This window comes from Microtus pennsylvanicus, chromosome 15, assembly GCF_037038515.1.
Source record: "Microtus pennsylvanicus isolate mMicPen1 chromosome 15, mMicPen1.hap1, whole genome shotgun sequence".
Taxonomy (NCBI): domain Eukaryota; kingdom Metazoa; phylum Chordata; class Mammalia; order Rodentia; family Cricetidae; genus Microtus; species Microtus pennsylvanicus.
The window spans coordinates 14,961,948-14,985,387 of record NC_134593.1 but is presented as its reverse complement, the minus strand read 5'-3'; the positions used below and the strand labels follow the sequence as shown (position 1 = coordinate 14,985,387).

General features: G+C 40.0%; 1 protein-coding gene across 4 annotated transcripts in view; it reads right to left on the bottom strand.

The window, feature by feature from the left end:
• The window catches only part of LOC142835645 (uncharacterized), a 64,626-nt gene continuing 41,186 nt past the window's right edge, over positions 1 to 23,440 (bottom strand). For 3 of the 4 annotated variants that reach the window (XM_075949242.1, XM_075949246.1, XM_075949244.1), the window contains 5 exons: positions 7,829 to 7,946; positions 6,943 to 7,116; positions 6,256 to 6,362; positions 2,976 to 3,037; positions 1 to 400 (listed from right to left, as the gene is read on the bottom strand). In XM_075949242.1, the coding sequence (XP_075805357.1) occupies positions 360 to 400; positions 2,976 to 3,037; positions 6,256 to 6,362; positions 6,943 to 7,116; positions 7,829 to 7,946 (502 nt within the window). In that variant the 3' untranslated portion in view covers positions 1 to 359. The remainder of the gene's footprint in view (positions 401 to 2,975; positions 3,038 to 6,255; positions 6,363 to 6,942; positions 7,117 to 7,828; positions 7,947 to 23,440) is intronic. The other variant, XM_075949243.1, reaches the window with a different exon arrangement.

Below are 23,440 nucleotides of genomic sequence, written 5' to 3'. Positions count from 1 at the left end.
ATGATCCCAAGTTCTGTCAGCTTTCAGAAAGACAAATGCAATGAAGATCTAGTTCACTAGCTGATTTCAGGAAGTTTTGAAAAGGCAAGGAGTGTCAGATGGACGTAGTGTGTGTGGTAAACATTAGGAAGCTCATTTTCCAAAACACCGAATTGGTACAGGGGAAGTGATGGTTGGGTAAAAACCTCATGCCCGTGATCTAAAAACAATAAATTTTCAGTCTAAAAATACATTGAAAAAAATGTGGGGTTGTAAGACAACACAAAAATTGAGTGTATAAATCAGTATCTATCTGAGAATACAACCAATAATTAGCTTGTTATCTTTGAATTTCCTTAGTCTTTATATATTGTTAGACCTTACCTGGAAGAAGGCTTTATGTCAGTGCTGAAATTTTCTTCTAAAAAAATCAAAATTAATTCATTACAATGCTAGAGAAATATAACATATAAAATTCTTAGGCAAATAGTATAATTTTTTGAGATGAATCTAGATTATTCTAGAGTAAATACTCCTTTGTAAGAAATTTCCTCATGGGGAATTCATTCATTCTCTTAATATTTCAAATCAAAGACTTAAATTTAACAAGCATAATACCTAAAGGTAAACACCCACCCATAAACAATTGAGATGATCCTAAGTGAACTCTCTCAGACAGATGGAGAGTAGCATCCTTTCCAGTATAAGCATCAATTGACTGTGTCACAGAATAGCTTCTATGGTTCTTGTTTGACTTTGGGATAATGACACTTGAGAAAAATTTTAGAGTCTGGATGGTGGCACACAACTTTAATCCCAGCACATGGATGGTAAAGGCAGGTGGATCCCTGTTATTCCCAAGACAGCCAGAACTACCTAACAATGAGATGGTGTCTCACAAACAAAACAACAGAATCAAAATGGAAGAAAAAATCCATGAGCCTATACACATTTTTGTTCTTCAGGGAAACAAAGAATCTTGTTCAGCTTTTTAGTTAAAATTGTTCATTTTATGGTACAAAACGCTACCACTGGGACTACATGTATGGCTTTTGTCTTTTGTATCAGGGTATAACCTAACAGAAAGAAAGAGAAGAGGGGCAAAGACTTTTACCTAACAGCTCAAGAGAGTGCAACAGGATTCCTCTCCTCATCCCTGTTGAGGGAAGAAGTTCCTTAGTTATATCTGTGTTCCCAGCCTTATATGCAGCTTAAAGGATGCTCATGAAAGCAGGCATCATCTCCCCTGAAAAGAATTATTGGAAAGATCCCTCCCTTGGTAGTAATAACCCCGAGCTCTACCTAAGGTGAGAGATCAGCAGAGAAGAAGCTGTGAGACTGCAGCAGCAAATTCCATGGGCTTCCTTCTGACATAGGATCATTGTACAAGTTTACATATGTAAACAATAAACTCACTGAATCCTTCCCTAGACACTTGCAGCTTGCTTTTAGAAATAAACATTTGAGTTGGGCAGTGATGGTACACTCCTTTAATCCCAGCACTTGGTACCAGAGACATGCAGATCTCTGTAATTTCAAGCTTAGCCTTGTCTACATAATGAATTTCAGGTTAGGCTCAAAGTCAACACACAGGAAAACCCTGTCTCACAAAACCAAAATAAACATAAGAAAACAAAAATGAAATGAAACCTTCATTTATTTTTTTGTCTTGATTAAAGTCAAAGAAACTTAATGTGCTTTTAAGCATTCCTCATGACTCAGGAAGGTCATTTGAGCCACCAACTAGTGGACTGGGATTGCGGCTCAGCAGGAAAACCTATGCTTATTATGCAGGAGGCCTCAGTCAGTTCTCACCACCACAAATGCCATGAACAGCAAACTTTATAATACAGTGACACAAAGCTGTCTCCATTACAATAATATTGACTCTCTTCATCTTACCTCTTGAGGGAAGAGGGTTTTGGATTCTCTACCTAGTGTGGTTGCCACTGGCAACTGAGGTATAAAAGGCACTGTGATGTGAGTTACTGAAAGTAAATACTATGTGGCGCTCCTGCCACTGCCACAAAGTCTCTCCAGACTCAATGGAGAAGCGGACAATTCTTTGAAATACAGAATGATGTCATTTTCTACACTCTGCTTTTTTCCAATATTTATTCCTGAATCATTCTTTGCAGCATGGAAATGATATTCACCCTTACCATGTTCTATAAGAAAAACTAAAGAGAAAAGGACTGAAGGTAGGGATAATGGGTAGGGTGCTTGCCTAGAATGCTCCCAAAGCCTTGTGCTCAATGTCTAGCTCTTCAGAAAACCAAATCAAAACAAAAAAGAAGGAAAGAAGAGAAGAAAGGAAGGAAGGAAGGAAGGAAGGAAGGAAGGAAGGAAGGAAGGAAGGAAGGAAGGAAGAAAAAGAAAAGGAAAACATGTCAGGATTGATAAGTCTTCATAAACTCAATACATTCATTACAGAATGAAGCTTTCACCCCTAAATGGGAGATTTCTAAAGAAAACAATTATACAGTAGGACAAAACTGTCCAAATTGAGAAATTGCACAGACATTAAAGAGGTCAGAAGATTTTAATTATATCATAAGGTAGGAAATTATTCAATGAAAGTTATTGATTACTGAGGTTGGTTTGTGACATAATTACATTCTAGTGACACCTACCTGTATACTGTTATGCAGTACAAAATACAAGACATTTGTCATAAAACTCAAGGAGAATATGTATTTCTGATAATCCTATTTGCTGCAATGTGACTATGGAGGACACGTGTGTAAAGTTGATTTCTCCTTTATTCAAAGGCAGTACAGATATCAGCATTAATATAAAATAAGCAATGTTTTGACAATATATTTTCACAGTTGAAAGTTCTTTGAAATAAATTCTTAATTCTGACTTTTCAGAATATTTGAAAACCACAGAACTGCATTTATACTGGATTTCCTTAACTCCTTTTTGGGGATCTAAAATCTTTACTCTTCCTTATTTTCTTTAGGGAAGGTAGGAGCAGTTGGAGTCATTCTTACCTTCGTTGGAGTTGGCACACGTTTTCATTGATTGTTCTGATTCTACTGCAGCTGCTCCTCCACTGTGACATATGTTTAAAAGTGATCATCATTTAACTAGTCATATAAAAATACTTAGCATGTTTTCTAAATTCCTTATTTTTGAGTCCCTAATATATCTCTCATTAGATATTTACAAATAATTTTTTGAAACAGGTCTCATTATGCAGTCCAGATTACTTTAAACCCACTATATGCATCATGTTGGTCTTGAAATCAAAGAGATCTCTGTGCCTCCTGTTTTCCAAGTTCTGGGATTAAAGGCGTGGGCAACAAGGCCCAGCCTAAGAACTCTATACTAATTCTTCAACAGTTGGTGATGATTAATGACTGCTGTCCTTCCCACCTTCCCTCAAAGAGAAGAAACAGAGAAAATTTATCTCTTGATTAAAACACTTTCTCTCTCTCTCTCTCTCTCTCTCTCTCTCTCTCTCTCTCTCTCTCTTGCACACACACACGAATGATAGCAGTGCTTTTTCCATAGATTTGCTTTGAATGCTCCAGTAACCTTGTATTTCTATGCTCGTGGTGTCAGTGTTCCTGTTCCACTCATCTGCCTGCTTGTCCCTAAGGCCCCACAGTCCTATCTGTCAGAACTCTTTGGAGGTATTTTGTTGAGTACTATGCTCTAAGTGGTCAGTATGTGAAAAAGTATTTTTTTTTTTTGCTTCTAAGCATCCTTCTGCCTGCATTCTTAGAAGCCATGACAGTTGTGGCACCTTCTAATTGTTTTAACAGTTCTTTCATGTGTGAATGCTGAAACCACCGCCTGGCTGTTTCTTTGTTCATAAGCCTTTTTGTGTAATCCTGAGTCTTTGTAACTCACGACCAGCTTCCAAACTCAAGGAAAGCAACGCTCTTTTGTCAGCTATATTCTTCCCAGGTCAGAGCTAAGACTGCTGTACTTCAGGGCCTATTGCCAGTATATTCTGGACCAGCAGCTTTATTTTCCTAGTTTCTGCTTTGGCTGTCATCACAGTCTTGGAACTTGCCATGGGGACTTTTCACCTGCAGTGTGAACCTTGTCCAAAATAGCACCGCTGCTGAAGTGATCGCCAGAAAACTAAGAAAACCTTCAACCTTGACCACTATTTCCCATGTCTTTTTAGCAGATAATGATCCCCAGTCTTACTAGATCAACAACCTAAACTTACTTTTTCATCTTCATATTTGATATGCGTTCCTGTTCACATCTGTGTATGCATTTGTGTCTGTTGATCCTAGTGCATGTTTTTTAGGTCAGAGGACATCCTTGACTGGCAGTCCTTGCCTCTTAACTTAGTTTTGAGGCAGAGTTTCTTGTTGTTAACAGCTGTACAAAGCAAGACTATCTAAAGTATAACTTTCCAAACAGTCTCCTGTCTCCATCTCCCATGTCCCTCAACGTTCCCTGAGATTAAGATGCACACAGCATATGAGGCCCTTTCTGTGTTCTGAGGAGCTGAACTCTGAAATCTTGGGTTTGTGTGATAAGTACTTTATTCCTGAGACATGTTCCTAGTCGTGAATTCCTAAAACTGTGCTATTCCATGTCAAAGTCACAAGCATACTTTATTTGCTTCAAAAGTACCAGCTTTACAAATTTCTGTCTGTCTTGTATTAAAGGAAGAATAAATGACCTCAAATGGTTCTTCTTAGAGGGGAACACAGGCCCTCTAACTGGATTAGAGGTTTAATTGAAAGTGCTCTGCACTCAGAAGCCTTAGTTGCATAATTAATAACAATACACTTAGAGCCACCTCTTAATTTAGACCCAAAGTCTTCTTCTAAAAATTGAGTGTTTTACAGCCAGATAGATGGCTCAGTGGGTATACATAATTGTCACAGTAGCCACGAATTTGAATACCTGGAATTCAACAAAAAGTCAGACACTGTGTAAGGTATCTATAATCCCAGCACTTTTATAGTACAAAGAAAGTGGAGGTAGTAAGATACCAAAGAGGCTTCCCAACCTGCTTACCTGGAGTAAGTGGCCAAGTGCCAAATAAAAATAGAAAAAATGCCTCAAGTAAGATGGAAGACAAAGCCATCACACAGTGCTATACTGTGTCTTGGTTGGGAATATCAGTGCATGCATGTCCTCTGACACAAAAACAAGTACATGAAGATGAGGGATGCTAAACCATGTTTAGAATATATGGTATGTCCAAAGTGTATTTTCAATAAAAATATACACAACACACAGGCTTTACTTTTTAATTCATCTGAGTTTAAACTTGTATGTATGAACAAAAAAGGTAATCATTTAATTTTTAATGCTGAAATCATCTTAAATACCAAGTGTCCATTTTAGAGCTGCTATTTCTGTGATAAAACACCATGACCAATATGAACTTGGGGACCAAAGGATTCATTTGGCTTATATGTCTGCATCATAGTTCATCATTAAAAGAAGACAGGGCAGGAACTCAAACAGGGAAGGAAGCTGGAGGCAGGAGCTTATAGAGGCCATGGAAGAGAGCTGCTGCTTACTGGCTTGCTCATTCTGCTTTCTTATAGAACTCAGGGCCATGAGCCCTGGAACAGCACCTCCCATGATGTGTTGGGCCCTTATCCATCAATCACTAATTAAGAAAATGCCTTACAACCAGATCTTATGGAGGCATTTTCTCAATGGAGTCTTAGTTCTTTGTACTCATTTTGGACAAGTGTCCCTATCCAGATTAGCTGTTTCAGGAGTTTGGGTGTACAGATTCACATCTGACTAACACAGTGTCAAGATAGTTCAGACAGGACAGGGGAAAATAATAGCATCTGGTAATATCATCTAATTGATGGATACCCTAAACTATTTGCTTACCCAAATTCACTTAAAGCAAAGTGAGTGATCAAAGAGACAACATGATTTGAAAAAAATATTTAAGTTGAACATATATAAGAAGAAAATATATAAGGAACAGGCTAAAAATAATAAAATTATACATTTCAGTGTTGATAATAAAGTTGACACTTTTCAAAGTAAACAACATTAATGTGAAGTTGCCTTAACAAGTAGAAAATTGCCAATCAAATCAGATTAGAAGTGATCACTTGTTTTTGAATGGGAAGCTGAGCCCTGGTACACACTGTTCCTTTGTTTATGTTGGAACAGTCTCTTTTCCAGCTCACACTCCCTGTGAGCTAGTCTTTCTCAATATATGCTTATGAGTTGAAGCCATTTTCCCTCTAGCATTTTAGTGTTCATTACTTAAGCAATGACACCCTCAAGAACAGCACTAAGATTGTAAAAAAGAAATGGTACCTATTTGGTGTAAGCTCCGAAGGTGCTTCTGCACCGTTCTCAATTAAAAACTCCGCCATTTTAAGTTGATTTTCAAACAAAGCGAGTTTATAGGGTGTCAAACCATACTGTAAAGGAAAAATTTCATTTTATAAATTGACATGCTTTTCAAATGAAAAATGTATCACAGATTTTGAAAACAAAATGAGTCACAAAGGGATAGATTTTCCTTCAGCCCTTGCTGCAGATTCACACACACAGGGCTTCCCTTTCCTTTGAAACATCTTTCCCTGTCCAACAATGCCTGTGAACACCACTATTTCCAGAACTTCCCACAAACACTTGCTGGTTCCAAGTTTCTTAGCTCCATAGAGAGCTCAATTGCCCCTATCCTAAAACATGGAGATAGATTTCTGTTTTTTCTACAGACATTTATCTTAAAATTATTTTTTCTATTGTTTGTGTGTATGTGAAGTATGTGTGGGCCCAAGTCCTCTACTTGTTGAATTTTAAAGTAAAGCCCAAATCTGAAACAAAATGTGCTGTGCTGAGTTCCTTTAAGTTACCTACTAAACTATGAAAAACAGATTTGAAAAAAATGCTTTACTCTTAACAGATTCAGTGAGACTGCTTGAGCTTCAGAATATGGAAAGTGATCTGAGTGTCATTGCTAGAAGTACATTGTGAATGAAGTTGAATGATTCTTACCTCTGTTTTGGCTTTAATGTCTACATTATACTCCAGCAGTTTACTGACAACTGGTATGTTCCCTCTGCAAATGGCGTGGTGGAGGGCAGCATCGCCATTGGCATCTACAATGTGGGGATCAGCCCCGTGCCTGAGTAGAATAGAGATGCATTCTAAATTGTCCCGCTGGGCGGCCTGTGGGTATTGGATAAAGAAAGAGACACCGAAATCAAGAACTTTAATAAGCATTCCAACAATTCCATTGACTAGTTACCCTTGGATGAGACCAATTGTTTAGGTCATGCATATTATCCCTCTCAAGTAACCAGACATTCCTAAATTCATAACCTCCCCACCAAAGTTTTCCAAGTGGTAGAGTTTCAGAGGTGTGCCACCACACCTAGATATTAAAGGATTTCACTAGCACTGTTTGGCCATTTTTGTAGTGGGGGAGTTTGCTTGTTCATTTGCTTGTTTTGATAACTTGACACAGGTTGAAGACACCTGGAAAAAAAGAATCTCACTTGAAGAATTGGCTCCACCAGACTGGACTCTGGGAAGCGTGTATAGTATTTTCTTGATTAAGGTTGATCTGGGAAGGCACAGCTTCTTAGGGGTGGTGGCATGACTGGGAAGGTTATCCTGAGTAGTATAAGATATCTGAGCAAGCCTTGGAAAAAGCCACGGGAAAGCATTATTCCCCCATGACCTCTGCTTCATTTTCTGCCTCAGGTCCTGATTGAACTCCTGACCTGGTTTCCCTTCATGACTGACTGATGTGGAATTGTAAGCCAATAAACCTTTCCTTTCCTGAGATGGTTTGGGCCAGTGTTTCATCACAGCAACAAAAACCAAACAAGGATAATTTCTAATCCATTTTATACCAAAAGTGTTTCACGATAGCTACCTTAATTAGGGGCGTGCAGCCTTCGTCATCCTTCATATTAATATCGGTACAGTCGTTGGATGATAGCAATGTTACTACATTAGGATGATTATGGGCAGAGGCGTAGTGAAGTGGACTCCTACAAATTGAGAGGACATTTTAGGAAATTACAGATTATTATGTAAAGGCACACTCAAGTAGACACCAATGTGCATTTCCTTCTAATGTAAAAGAAGAAACTAAAGTTTTCTTATTTACTTATTTCTCTACTCAGGTGTTCATTTTCTGTGCTAGGCATATAGCGCATGCCTGTCCCATTCAAGGCGAGTGCTCTATCACAAGCTTCACCCTTCCTCAGAGCAGCCTCTCTGGATAACAGGAGAATGCCCAGTAGATTGAACTCAGATTGGATTTGAATCCTACGCTAATCACCGAGGGTTACTAGTTACAACACAGACCTCCTATGAACTCCACAAATCAATCTCTCCATCTGTAGAATGGGGATTCAACACTGCAGCTCTCTTACACAGTGCTGCTGTGACGCTTCAACTCACATCTTCAAGAGCACGTACAAATGCTTCCAGCACCTGACAGCTCAGTGTTGCTAAATACGATTACAATTTGTTCCTAATGGTAACAAACAGAATATTTCAATGAAGAGAAATAGCAGAATTATACCTACTGCAGATGTGAAAGTTTTTACTCAAGTATCTTTACAATATTTTAAAACTATATTCCCTAAGCTGGCCTTGAACTTGGTAATCCTCCCAGTAGGTAGGAATGCAGGCAGTTCCACCGCACCCACCTTACTCTTTATTTCACACTTTAGCATCGCTGATGTCTGCCACTTATAATTCATGATATTTTATGACTATAATTGGCGATGTTTTTTACTTTGCTACCATACAAAATAAAAGGTCACCATGCAGTCCATTGTGCCTGACATCCAATGAAATATGACACAATCCACAGGCCCATGACACATCTAAAGGTCACATGTATCTATGTAAATTTCTGCTCTTAAGACTATGAAATGTAAACTATTTAGAATAGCAATAACAACAAACAAAAATCTAAAATTTCAGTCATCAATACTTTAATTTTTTGCATTTCTCTTTGCCCAGAATTAATGTTTCTATATTTGCTGCCAACAGGGACACAACATAGTCCTCAGTCAATAGACAAAATGTCCATGTTAATATAGACACCAGGTAGTAGCAAATGGCTTTGCCTTATACCTCCATGAATTAGCACCAAAACTTATTAAATCTATCCAGAAGGAGATAACCCATGGTATCATAGCTCCCTTGCTTTGATTTTCAAAAAGTTTAAAGACAAAAATTACTAGGGATTCAATTGAGCATCATTCATTGTTTTCAATATTTAAATTTATAGAACGTCAGGAAAGCTGACTGAACAGAGAAATGTAATATCTTAAGAATGAGAGGGTCTTGAGAGCTAGTAGGTTTGTATGCTGTACAGTAGATATCTAAGTTACATGCAGGGAATAAGTGGATTGGCAGAATGGATAGATACAGCTGGAAAATTCAGTGTTTTTAAAGAATATACTTATTAAGCAAAAATACTTTGAAACAATAATTTACTGTTCTATTATTTGTATGAAGCTCTAATTTGGAAGATTGAATAACTATAGACTAAATAACCTCACAACTACAGACATGATCAAGAAGCATGTGAGCTATGGAGAATCTACTGTTGAGGGTCATTGTTTCCTGCCTATAATCTAGTGAGAAACAGGAAACAAGGACTAGGAAAGAGGGCTGCAGTGATTGTTACAACTCAGTTGGAAAATCACTCACCCTGCAAGCCTGAGACCCCAACTTCAGAACCCCCAGCACCTTGAGAAACTGGTGCTGGAGATGTGGATACAGGAGGATCCCCACATCTATCTTGCCAGCAAGTCTAGGTCAATCAGTATACTCCAAGACAATCAGTCAAACACAGCGGGGATTTTGGTGAGAGAATCTGTCTAAAAAGCTGAGGTGGAGGAACCACAGGGTGGTTCATCAGGTGAGGGCACCTACTGGCAGAGCCAATGGCCTATGTTCAATCCCCAGAATCCACAATGTGGCAGAACACAGCTGTCAATAGTTCTCTTCTGACCTTCAGACACTTGCTTGGCATGTGTGAGGCACAGGTGCACACACACATATGATTTTTTTAATGAGATGAAAAGAATTTTTCAAAGAGAATGTCAACCATTAGCCTTTATGTATTTACCAAAACACACACAACATGTATATAAGGGGCCAGGGGACAGAGTTATAGTTCAAGTTGAAAATTTTTTTATGAAATCCCTCAGCAAGCATAAAACAGACATAAGATTTCTTGTTAATTCTTTGGGGTTTTTTTTTTTTGGCTTTGAGTTGGCTTTTTATGTGAAAATTTATCCTATGATACAATTTTCTGTGTTGCATATAACATAGCATTAAAACATATACATTAAAGGGCTGGAGAGATGGCTTGGCATTTACAAGCTCTAGTTTTTCCTGCAGAGGACCTGGGTTTGATTCCTAGCACCCACACAGCAGATCACAACTGTCCATGACCCCAGTTCCAGGAGATCCAACACCCTCTTCCTATGCTTGTGTGGTACACTGAAAATACATACAGCCAAAACACTCAAACCTAAAAAATTATAAGTGTACACATAAAAAGATGTATATGGTTTCCTTAGCTAAATTCCTTTACAGCCCTCAACAAAGTGCTCTAAAAGAGACAATGTAAAGGGATTTGTAAACTAACTGAAGTTCTTTGTTTTGCTTCTCTTAAAGAAAGCCTCGGAGCTGCCCTTCCAAGGTGTGCAGGTTTCAGGTGCCTAGGAGCTTAAAGCAGGTACAAACCCAGAGGTCTCCATGAAAGAAGAGCCTTAAGCATGACATCTGCCCTCCCACAGGCTGCAGATCTGGAAGGTATGTTTCTCCCTGGTAGACCCTGACTGTCCCCAACAGCTTCTGCCCCTCCTGCCCCTCGCCCCTCCTCAAGCCCCATTACCTGCCCCTCCGGTCGCACTCGTTAACATGGTGTTCACGGGCATTGATCAATCTCTCGACTAATTTGACATCACCCACACTGGCCGCCCTTTGGAATCGGCCCACGGGATCGTACCCAATTAGGTACAAAGGAAATCGCTGCTGTCTTCTACCCAGGCACCCATGACCCAGGCATGCGGGCCACAGGCGGGTATACCAGCGAGACCGCTGAGGGGCCCGAATGGTTAGGGCATCATACTCCATATCCTCCTGCATGTTAAGGCTCAAGGCTCTACAGGCCCTCCTGGCCCTCCCGATAATCCCGCCCCTCCTCCCAGCCCTCCTGGCCCTCCTGGCCCTCACGGGCCTACTACCCCTCCCTTCCTTCCCCTTTAACCAACCCCACCCTCCCAAACCCAATAGTAAACGTTCAAAATCTGGTAAAAACTCCCCACTGAACCAAATAAGCGTCCTGCTTGGGCAGATCCTTGGTTCAGTGTGAGCTGAATTCTGAGTCACTCTTAGCAACACAGTTCTAGGGGCATAGTGATGCGCTATGACCTCACAATGGTACTCAGCAGCTGTGCACCGAGGTTGTGTTCTGTGCGTGCCCATGTCAGACTCCAGCGTCAAAAGCATACAGTGCTCAGTACATGTAGACAAATATTGTATGTTTTCTCTTTTAAGGATGTTATGGTTCTGATATGGGAACTTCAATCTGAATACCCACAGAGGTATGGAACCTAGTAAGGGACCAGGAGGGAGGAGAGGAAAGGAAAGAAAAAAGTCTATAGTGTTATTTAGCTATTAAGGAAAACTAGAATTGGATGGTTTAATGAAAGGGGGATGGGACAGAAAGGTAAAGGAAGGAAAATGGAGAGGGACAACCAATACTAAAGGTCCTTTGAAAAACTATATGGACACTGACTATCCCGGAATCTTCCTTTACATATGTGAAAGGAACCCACAGGGAGACAAAAAACAACAGGGGAGTGAAGACTTCAACTAGATATCTTGTGCCACCAAATTAAACCTCCAGTGCCAGGAACAGGTTACAGCCTGTTGAGTCATTCACCAAAGGGACCCATGGAAACCACCAAATAGCACAGGCTATTGCCAAGGCTCTTGGTTGCTCACACAACCTGATGTTAAGGTCTTGTCTCTTGAGGGAACACTTCTGTCACTGAATATGGAGAAGTTGAGCTGGTGTCTAACTATATTATTCACCTACTAACCACAGTTCACTGTACTGGAAGGTACTCTACATGCCCCTGGAGGAGAAAAGTAGTCCTCAATACCTCTCAGCACAAACCCTTCAACCTATAACCAAACCCAAATGGAAGGAAGCTCACAGATATTTATATCTAGGGGATCCAACACCCTCTTGTCTCTTTGCAGGCACCAGACATGCACACAGTGAACATACATATATGCAGACAAAACATACATAGACATGAAATGTGATCTGTAGATATTGAGAAGTAATTCATTTATGTAGTAAGTTTACTCTTTTAAAGTATATAACCCAGTAGGTATTTTTTTACTATGTTCTTACAATAACGCAACCATTATTCTATTTACTTTTAAAATAATTTGTCATTTGAGAAAAACCACTTTATTCATTAGCAGTTACTCTTCATTTCTCCAGACCCCCACCACCTATTAGTTACCAAGCTAACTTTCTGTTTCAAGTGTCTCATTCTGGGTATTAAAGAGAAATCAAATCATCTAATAAAGAAGTGTCTCATTCTTCAGTCCTTTGGCTACTTTCAACTCAATGTTTGTGATATTTATTCATGTTATAGGATGTATGCTTTCTCTACCCCTTTCCATGACTAGAAACTAGACCACTGTATTAACACACCACCCTTTGTTTACCTACTCATCAAGCAGTAGGTAATTGGGGTATCTCCTTTTTTTATATATATAAACGCTCAGTTGCTAGTAGTTGCACCAGCAGTAATGTTCCTGTGGTATGTTTACACTCTCACATATGTCCCAGCACCTGTGAATGCTAGACAAGTGCTTTCCCTGTGACTTATATCCTCAGCATGCAACATGTACTTTTCAATTCTTAGACCATATTTTGCTGTCCAGCTTCAAACTCATATATGATAGACACCACACACACACACACACACACACACACACACACACCTCTACCAAGTGCTGGGATTGCAGAGCTGTGAAACCAGGACTGACTTATCTTTTGTATTTTAACCATTTTAATGATATCAAGTATCATCTCATTGAAATTTGATTTGCAACACTTGACGGCTGATGGTGTTGAACATCTTCCAGTGTGCCAGTGGGACATTTGGAAATCTTTCCAGGTCCCATGGCATGTGGGTGAGGTTCAACCCGCGGCTGGTAAGGGACAGACAAATATGCCATGTAGATGAAGATTGAGTGCAAAGTTTTATTAAAAGGGGAGGTGTAGTGGGGAGGAAGGGATGGGAGGAAGGGACAGAGAGAAAGAGAAAGAGAGGGGGGAGGAGGGAGAAGGAAAGAGGATGAGACCTGCTTGCCTCAGTGGGGGATAAAGAGAAAAAGAGAGAGGGGGAAGGGGGAGGGAGAAAGAGAGGGAGAGCACTAGAGAGATTGAGAGTGAATGGAGGGTCTCTTAAAGGGACAGGATACCATTTGCTATATAGCCAGGCAGATGGTGTGAGGTGCTGTGTGAGGGTGTACCTGAATACTAACAAAATTTCTCTTCAGATCCATTTATTGTCCTCTGTGTCACTGGGCTGTCATTCTAGTGTTGAGTTATAAGAAATCTTAAATTCTGAAGAAAATTCCCTATAGGCCTATATATGATTATATACAACACATGAGAATAAATCAAAGAACAGGGGATATATAATGATTTCTTCTGGACCCATGTATGAGGCAAGCTCACACTACCCCCAAGCTCATGCACAGCCCTATGTTTTCCTTACTAGCTAGCATTTTACAAGCATTTGCTTATTTAGGGAGGGAGAGAAATATAAGAAACACTTCTGTTTTTAATTTTTAATGGAAAGAAAACAAGGGGAAAAAGCCATTGAAATGGCTCTGCACCTAAGACCATATTCCATACAAGCCTGATAACCTGAATTCCATTCCTGGAATCCATAATAGGAGAATTAAACCAATTCCCTGATGGTGTCCTCTGACCTCCACCTTATCTTTCATTCACACACACGAGAGAGAGAGAGAGAGAGAGAGAGAGAGAGAGAGAGAGAGAGAGAGAGAGAGAGAGAGGCGCCAAGGATGATCACTGCTTATTGGCCTGTGCCCTATGGCTTTCTCAGTCTGTTTTCTTATGGGAATGAGGACCATCTGTACAGACTGCTGCTACCCACAGTAAGCTGGACCTTCCTACATCAATCATTAATCAAGAAAATGTCTTCAATGACTTGCCTACAGGAAAATGTAACAGAGAATTTCCCTCCTTCTTCCCACATTATGTCTAGGTTTGTGTCAAACTGGCAAAATTTAACCCCCACAGCAGCACCCAAGGCTCAGGTGTTACTGTAGAAGAGGGAGCAAGAAAGGGTGTAAAAGTCAGAGTTGAGGGAGAATTGCTGGAAACTGGGTCTTCAGGAGAGGACACAATGACTGCACTCAGGAATTCCATGCAGCCATGTTTTCCTGCAGCAGAGCTATATAATACTGGGGCTTCACCACTCCAACATTCATTGAGAAAGGCTCATAAGGTCCCATCCCTCTATGCGGAACTATGAGAAGTTAATGGAGGGTAGGTGAGGGATCAGCATAAAATTTTTACAGAGGAGAAAATGCAGGTAAACCATTAATCAACTGTTTTTTCTCTCTACCAAAATATTTAGCGATATGAATAATATTTAGCACTTGGGCAGTAGGACTGGTTGCCACCTTAAAAATCCACCAAAAAGCTACTGATGCCATAAAGAGTTTTAAATGAATGATTTCTAATTAATGTATTTTAATAGAAAACTCTTAAATATGCAAACACTTTAGTAAATTTTTGTCAGCATTCAGAAAATGCTTTTCTTTAAAATTTCTATAGGTTTTTCATTCTTCCTGACATAGATTGTGAATGTCGGCATACTGATCCTGAAGGAGGTGCTTACAAGGAACAAGGATGTACTTGAGCAGAACCTAGACAGAAAAGCACGAGTAATATCCTCAATCTCAAAGGCTTTAGAAATAGGTTAGCATAAGCCAGTAGGGCAGATTGAGAGCACCACTCATAGTTGAGAATAAAATTATGTAAGTACTCCTACATTACAAAATGAGAAGAATGCAATATGCTTATGTTTGCACCCAGACTTTGTCATCATCTACCTAAATGCTGGATAGTTTTCCATTGTTATCTAGTCAACAACCATGTACTAGGACAAGCAGTAGACTCACGAAAAGATCCACTGTTCAGCAACCATATGATATAACCCTCCCAAATCAGATGGACAGCATGTCCACACTGGTCATATTCTATGTACATGTAGTACAGGGAACTGCTGGAGCACACAGAAGGCTTATGTGTCAGACTTGGGCCAGCACTATAGGCTCTAAGGTGGAGAACAGTGAAGACAAAGTAAGCCAGAAAGACAGAGGCAGTACCTGCAAACAGCCAGAGGTGAGAAAGCACACATCTGGTGGGAAGCTACAGAGAAAGAAGTGGATGGGGCAGTTGGTGAGAGGTGAGGATGAATAACTGGATGATGGAGGAAGGTAATTGGTTAATTAATAAAGAAACTGTTTGGCCCTGATAGGTTAGAACATAGGTGGGTGGAGTAAACAGAACAGAATGCTGGGAGGAAGTGGAAGTGAGCTCAGACTCGATAGCTCTGCTCTCTGGGGCAGACGTGATGAAGCTCCGACCCAGGATGGACATAGGCTAGAATCTTCCCGGTAAGCGCACCTTGGGGTGCTACACACATTAATAGAAATGGGTAATCAAGATGTAAGAATTAGCCAGTAAGAAGCTAGAGCTAATGGGCCAGGCGGTGTTTAAATGAATACAGGTTGTGTGTTGTTATTTTGGGGCAGAAGCTAGCCAGGCAGCCGGGAGCTGGTGGCAGGAATGCAACCTGCAGCTCCCACAACAGAATGGCTGCCCAACGTGTGGACAACTGTATCCACATAAAGCCTGAGACAGCTTGGGAAGTAATTCTAGAACAAAATGAAAGCATTGCGCCTGGTTTCTCGGTTCTGCTCTGCTTGCTAGAGGCAAGCAAGTGTTCTCATCTAAGAGAGGCTTCCTGACTCAGCTTTAGCTGCAAACCTTGCAGCCCTTTTAAGAGATCCTGCCACGAAGCACTTAAACGGTGTTGATGAAAGCCGACTGAATGGTTGTTTGTTTTCAGCAGTAGCAGGAAAAAAAAATCTGTGTTGTTTTAAAATGCCGGCTTTCTGGGCCATCCTGCCAGGGCAAACTCTGACTGTTTGAGGCAGGAAGGCCGACTACAGAGAGAAGACTTGTGTGTTGGCTGTAGAAATAATACTGCAGCTTACTTGCTGGCAGGGATCTTGAAACACCATAGACTTGTGGCAATAAATGTGGCTACAATGGTACCTCCTCAAAGAGGCTGGAAAAGCTAAGGAATGGGCGGGATCCAGCCGTCAAAGCCACGACTTTAGTCCTACTGATATTGCTTGGCAAATTAAAGACTCAAGTGGTCAGAAAAAGAGATATACAGTAAAGAGAAATTCAAATACAAAGAAAACTTCTAAATGATTTACAGTGTGTTAAAAATGTGCAAGCTAAAAGTTGAAGTTCTTAAAGTAAAAAAAAAAAAGGAAGAGAATTGTTGGGTGTGGTAGTACACACCTTTAATCCCAAAACTTGGGAGGCAGAGAGAGATTGACCTCTGTGACTTCTAGGTGTGGTAGCACACGCCTTTAATCCCAATGCCTCGGAGGCAGAGACAGGCAGATCTCTGAGAGTTCAAGGACAGCCTGGTCTACAGAGTTATTCCAGGTCAAAGATACAGAGAACCTCAAAAAGCAAAAAAATAAAAGTAAAAATAAACAAAATAGAGGTTAAAATAAAGCGCAGAAAGATGGAAAATACACAGAGAATTTTGATACAGTATGCTATTATGCTCTGTTTGAATTGCTTTAATGCTGAGGAAGGAGCAACAGCTGCTAAAAGATATTTGTTTATAAATGCTGCTGAACTAATCCAAAACAAATATTTTGAAAATACCTTGACATTAGAATTTGGATCTAAGGATATGATACTTTGGAAAAGAGATTCTTCTTTTCTTTTCACAGAAGATGACACCCTGTGAATTGCTTCCATCCCAATATGGTATGATAGACAACTCCCTCCTGAAAGGTTGCTGTGAACACCCTCAAAAAATTACTTCACTCAATTGATGACTGAGATGAACCTAACACACAGGTTATACCCTGAAATATCTGATTAACAGCACCCCCCCCCATACAGCAGGAAGCAGTTTGGAGAGAAATAACTGTGCCCATATTCCCAAATATTGTTTATAAATGTTCTTTTACATTTAAAGGGGGATTTTATATAGATATGAATAATTTACATTGATATGGATTTTGCTTTAGTGATTTAAATTTAAGGTCAATTTTGTTATATGTATATGTATTTCTGATCTTGATTAAGGTATTATGATTGTGTAGTTCGCTTAAAAATGTAATGTATATAGGTTGTTAATGGATAATCATAATAGTCAAGTTTGTAGTTATGTTAGTTAAGATTTTCTAGATGTACATAGATATATTTTAGATAGGCATTTTTCATATCTTTCAAAGATTATAGAATATGGCATTTAAAATGTTTTAATAACTTAGGGTTTTTCATGAAAAGGAGACACTCTGCTCCTGGCATCACCAATCTACTTCAGGAAGAAGATGGGCATCGAAGAGGACCCTTATAGAGTTTGATAGCCATTTGGGCAAGAAACTGCTCTTGCCTGGACTGTTGCATAAACTGGACAAAAAGAACCCACAGAGAGAGGACTGCTGAACTTGCCTAAAGGTGAGATGATCTTTTGGGGTTCCTGATTCATGAAAGAGTCTGCAAGACATTCTGCAGGACACAGCAGATAGTGACCGAACTGCCTTTGAAATTTCCTGCTTCATGGAAATGTCTGCTGGAAACTATGGGCCTGTAGGCTGAAGATGGATACCCCAACGGTACAGAGGAACTTTGGGTGACTGTCCAGGCAGCAAGATGTCTCTGTCATTTCTAGAGTTTTGAAAGTTGCGTATTTTTTGTTTGCTTAGATAATACTGTATTCTTCTGGAGTCTTTGAAGGAGTTAAAGAATAACTAGATAGTTATAGTAATAGTTTTCCATTGTTATGATAAAAGAGAAAATAGATATAAATATTGTAACTGTAATTCTTACTTGATAACTGTTTTGTTATATGTAATTTTGCTATATTAAAGTTAAAGCCTTCCTTTTTTTTGTTTAAAGAGAAAAAGGGGAAATGATGGAGGAAGGTCATTGGTTAATTAATAAAGAAACTGCTTGGCCCTGATAGGTTAGAACATAGGTGGGTGGAGTAAACAGAACAGAATGCTGGGAAGAAGAGGAAGTGAGCTCAGTCTCGATAGCTCTGCTATCGTTAAGAAGCTCCGACCCCAGATGGACGTAAGCTAGAATCTTCCCAGTAAGTGCACCTTGGGGTGCTACACACATTAATAAAAATGGGTAATCAAGATGTAAGAATTAGCCAGTAAGAAGCTAGAGCAAATGGGCCAGGCAGTGTTTAAATGAATACAGGTTGTCTGTTGTTATTTCAGGACATAAGCTAGCCAGGCAGCTGGGAGCTGGTTGCAGGAATGCAACCCGCAGCTCCTTCAACAACTGGACAACTTAATTGATAAGGATTGGTCACTTTATTCATAGGCCACAGTGTCTGTTTTACGACTGGATAGAGAACCCCAGACATCATGCTGACCATGGATAGGAGAACTAAGTCTCTCTGTCTCTCTGTCTCTCTCTCTCTCTCTCACACGAGCACGCACACATAGTTTGATAAATACATATACACATGCACTCACAGATATCGTGGCCCTGCCCTTCCTCACGCCCTGGGTAAATGGGGTGAGATGATGGAACCAGATCTGTCTGATTGTTTATTTCCTTGCCACCCAGAACCAAAATAATCACACAGAAACTGCATTATTTGCAATACTGTTTGGCTGATAGCTTAAGTGTATTTCTAACTTACATGTTAACGTAATCCATTTCTATTAATTTATATTTAACCACAAGGCTCATGGTTTATCAGTAAAGTTCTGGGCATCTTTCTCCTCTGGTAGCTACATGGCTTCTACTTGACTCTGCCTACTTTCTTTTTATATCTCTGTTTGGAGTTGTTACCTAGCATTACTCTGTTAGGTTAAGTTGTTAATCAGCTTCCTTTTTAATCAATTACAATAAAACACATTCACAGCATACAGAGCAGAATCCCACATCATCTGTTTTTTATGGTAAGTATAGTTTTAGAGTAAGGAGCTATAGCTGGGTTTTGTTATCTTCCTCCAAAAAAGTACAAGAAATCTACTCCCACTTTACCCCTCAATACTAGTAATTCTTTGTATTTTGGTGTGTTTTTGAGACAGGGTCTCTCTATCAAGTTGGGTCTAAACTTCTACTTAAGATTCTCTTGCCTTAATCTCCCAAATGCAAAGATTACAGGCACCCCGTAGCTAAGTTAATTTGAATGAGGAGGGTACTATTTAAAATTTATTCTCCACTGAGTCTAGGCCCACTGGGGTGAATAACACAACAGTTGAATTGTCTTTGTTTCTTAGTTTTTTTTTTTCAATGAAGAAACAGTCTCAGAGACGGTAACTTCTTGTCATAAGTCATGTCCTTGAATTTGGCAGGGTGGTGATTGTACATGCCTTACTTGCAGAACTAGGGAAGCAGAGGAAGGCAGAGCTCTGTGTTTTATCCCAACCTGATCTACAAGCAAGTTCCAAGACAGCCATGGATACATGGAGAAATCCTGATTAAAAACACAACTGAACAAACAAATTAAAGCAACTTGAACTTGAACTGTCAGACTCCAAAGTTTCTACCCTTGAGGCTTTTCTCTGAACCTCAAGAGATTGTTTCCACCCATCAGATGCCCAATCCTCACTAGTAGCACCTTTTACCAAGGTTTATGCCACCTCCTACTTAGAATCATCCCTTTAGCTAGCCTGATTCCATTTCCCACAAGGCAAACAAATTGTAAGAATGAGGCCTGTTTGAATGTAAACCCAATGATCCCATAAATCCTAGCCTGACAGAGATGCTCTGGGGGCCAGGTGAAGAGCACGGACTTGGCCAGCTCTTCCCTCACTCCCCTTGTGATCAGCCATGGAATAATTCTTTTAGGTCAGCTTGCAAACTGAGTCTCCCAGTCCCCTGCCTCTGGAAAGGTTTTCTGGGATGCCTGCAATTCACTGCTGGGCAGAGTCTCTCCCTTGCTTTAACTCTCTTCAAATACATTTCCTTTTTGCCCTGCATAAATTGGCACCATCTGGGTGTGGAATGTCTGGAGAAGCACAGGCCAGTCAACTGAGCTGTCTGCTCAGGTCTTACACTCAGCATTGGATGCAGAGGCAAAAGTAAAGTCAGGTTTGCTCTGCTGACTCTAGAGCTCTCATATTAATTCCCTCATCAGGTTGTCTCTCTGTGAATGGGAATACAGCTCAAGGCTTTAAAACAAGAGTGGGTGCTGTGGAACAGAGCCTGGTAGAGGATGGGGTAGAGTATAGAAACAAAGTGGATGAGTGATGTGGGATTCCCCTTTGTATGCTGTGAATATTTAATGTGCTATTAAAGAAACTGTCTTGAGACTGTGACAGAGTAGAATAGAGCAAGGTGGGGAAAATTAAACTGAATGCTGGGAGAAAGGAGGCAGAGGCAGAAGTCATGTAGTCTTCTGGAGCCAGACATAACTTGACCCAGTAAGGCACAGCCACGTGGCAATACACAGATTACTAGAAATGGGTTAAATTAAGATGTAAGAGTTAGCCAATAAGAAATTAGAGCTAATGGGCCAAGAAGTGATTAAATTAATACAGTTTTTGAGTGATTGTTTCAGATCTGAGCAGCCAGGAACAAAAAAGCAGCTTCCTTACAACAAATTGGTGCTCCAATGTGTTGACTATATTCATGTAAAACCTAAAAAAACTTGAAAAGGAACTCTAGATACACATAAAATCCCCAAAGTTTAGTTGTAAATTTTTTCCCAGTGTGGCAGTGTGTTGCAGCTCCTTTAAGACAAGTTTTCCTGATTCAGTGGTAGGGAAAAAAAAGCCAAATGGTTTTTAAACAGCAGCTTCTTAGGCCCTGCTGCCAGCATGATATTTGACACTTTCTGGAGGTACGTTCATGGAGCATTTAAATGGGGTTTGTGAGCAGAGTGCTACAACTTGTTTAATGACTACACAGACCTGCTATGACCTGACCCTGGATCTGGATAGTACGGCTCTCAGAGGCAATGTACAGACCTTCTCCAAGTTGTCAGGCTACACAGAGCCAAAAGGCAGAGCAGCCTTAACCCTAGTCCCATTGCAGCTTAGCATTTTAAGAAGCCGTCCTGGTCAGAAAAGGAATAAAGATATGCAGTAAGGACAGAGTCAGACATAACAGACTTATAAGTGAGATATTGTGTGTTTAAAAACTTTAAGTAGGCTTGGGAGAGAGAAGAAAAAGAGTATAGAGAGTTATAAAAAAAAGTAAATGGTCTTTAAAAATTATTTAAAGAAACAGAGTACAAGCAGTCAAAGATTAAATGAGTAAAGAAAACAAAATCCATATAAAGATAGAATATACACAGTCTAAATTGTGTATATTATTGTGTTTTCTTTGAATTTTTTCACTGTTAAGGAGCTAAGGACAGAGACACTTCATTGTATGGGCTGCTAAGCTAAACCAACATATATAACTTAAAGTTATCTTGATTACAAAACATGGATCTAAGAATATGTTACTTTGGAAAAAAGATTCTTTTTTTTGGTTCCACAGAAGATGAGAACTTGTGGATTTCTTCCAGACTAATGTTTGGTGAACCAAAATCCCCTGAAATGTTGTCGTGAACATCCCTATAACTTACATTGTCCTACAAAAAGCAAGAAGCAGTTTGGAGAGAACTATGCCCAAATTTAAGGTCAATTCTGTTATATATATATGTATATATATATATATATGTGTGTGTGTGTGTGTGTGTGTGTATGTATGTATATATGCTCTTGATTAAGGTATTGTTTTGTACAGCTCATTTAAAAATGTAATATATAATTAAGAAAAATGTTTAACAGATAATCATCTATAATAGTCAAGCTTGTAGTCATGTTAGATTTTCTAGATATATAGAGCTATATTTCAGTTAGACAGGTATTCTTCAAATGTTTGAAAGACCTTCAGTGCTGCAGGAGCTCCTTCCACACCTTCCAGCAATAGCCTTTGAGTTACCAGCCCACTGGGGCATGGTCTCTTTCTCTTTAAAAAGCAGCAGCAGCCCTCTGCTCTCTCTCTGGACTCCAGTTCCGGTGACTAGACTCCTTTCCTGGCTGTTGTGTAGGACAGTGTTTTGTAAGTTTTTTCCCATCAAATAAATAACCCATTTAATAATAAGTCCAAACAGGTGTGGTATTGTTTCACGCTTTATCTGACGCCCAACATTTGGTTTTAGAACCACCCTCTCACCTCTCCATACCCCATACCCCTGCTCAGATGCCTGCTGCCAGGTTGGCACGAGCCCTCCCTAAGCCGCAGCCTGTGTGTGGAGTCAGCAGTTAAAAACCCCACACCTCCTAAGATTCACAGACAGTCTCTGGCTGCCTGGTTTGATCTTTTCTGAGCAGGTTTTAAGTGCAGCACTTGGGCAGTTCAAGTCAGAGTGCAAGCCATTGCCACATCCAGCAGAAAGCACTGTTTGAAATCCCCACCACAGCGTTTGCATTTGCACTGTGACCCTTTGTCCCAGCAGAACAGCATAGGGACACTGGGTGGGCAGTCAGCCGTTCTCACAGAGGCTGTGTCATGACCCCATTTATCAGATCACAGCAGGGCAGGCACCTGGGGTGAGCCTTGCTGTTTATCAGCCTCTGGAAGCTCCCTGGATTTTTGTTTTTGTGCCTGGACTCTGTGTTTTCTTCCTCTGTGTAAATATAACCTCTCCAGTACCAGAGGATCTATCCTGAAACCATTCCATTGATTCTGGTCAAGACTTGGAAATAGTGCCATCTGCTGGTTGACAGGTAGAATGGCAGGTTTCGTTTTTAATGGGACTCTAGCCATGGTTTTTGCTGAAATCCCATGAGGCCTCTATGACCTTGGAGGTACCTCAATTTACTGGTTATTAAATTTCAGTTTTCTTCTCCATATTATGTCATTATGGAAGTATATGATATTAATTGATAGGATTAATAAAACGATAGGCAAAATTGACTCCATATCTAAGAGTACTAGGAACTTATCTGAAAGTGTCCAGGCTGTTGAATTTGACTTTCAGAAGTTATCACAGAGTTTTGATAAGGTAACAGACAGAATATACCTCCAGGATGGCAACTTACATGATATCCAGGGACTGTTCAAGGAGGAGATGTTATCTTTGAAAGGAAACATTAAGACCTTGGAATCACAGGTGCAGAATGGGGACCAGAAAATTAATACCATAGGGAAATTACTAGA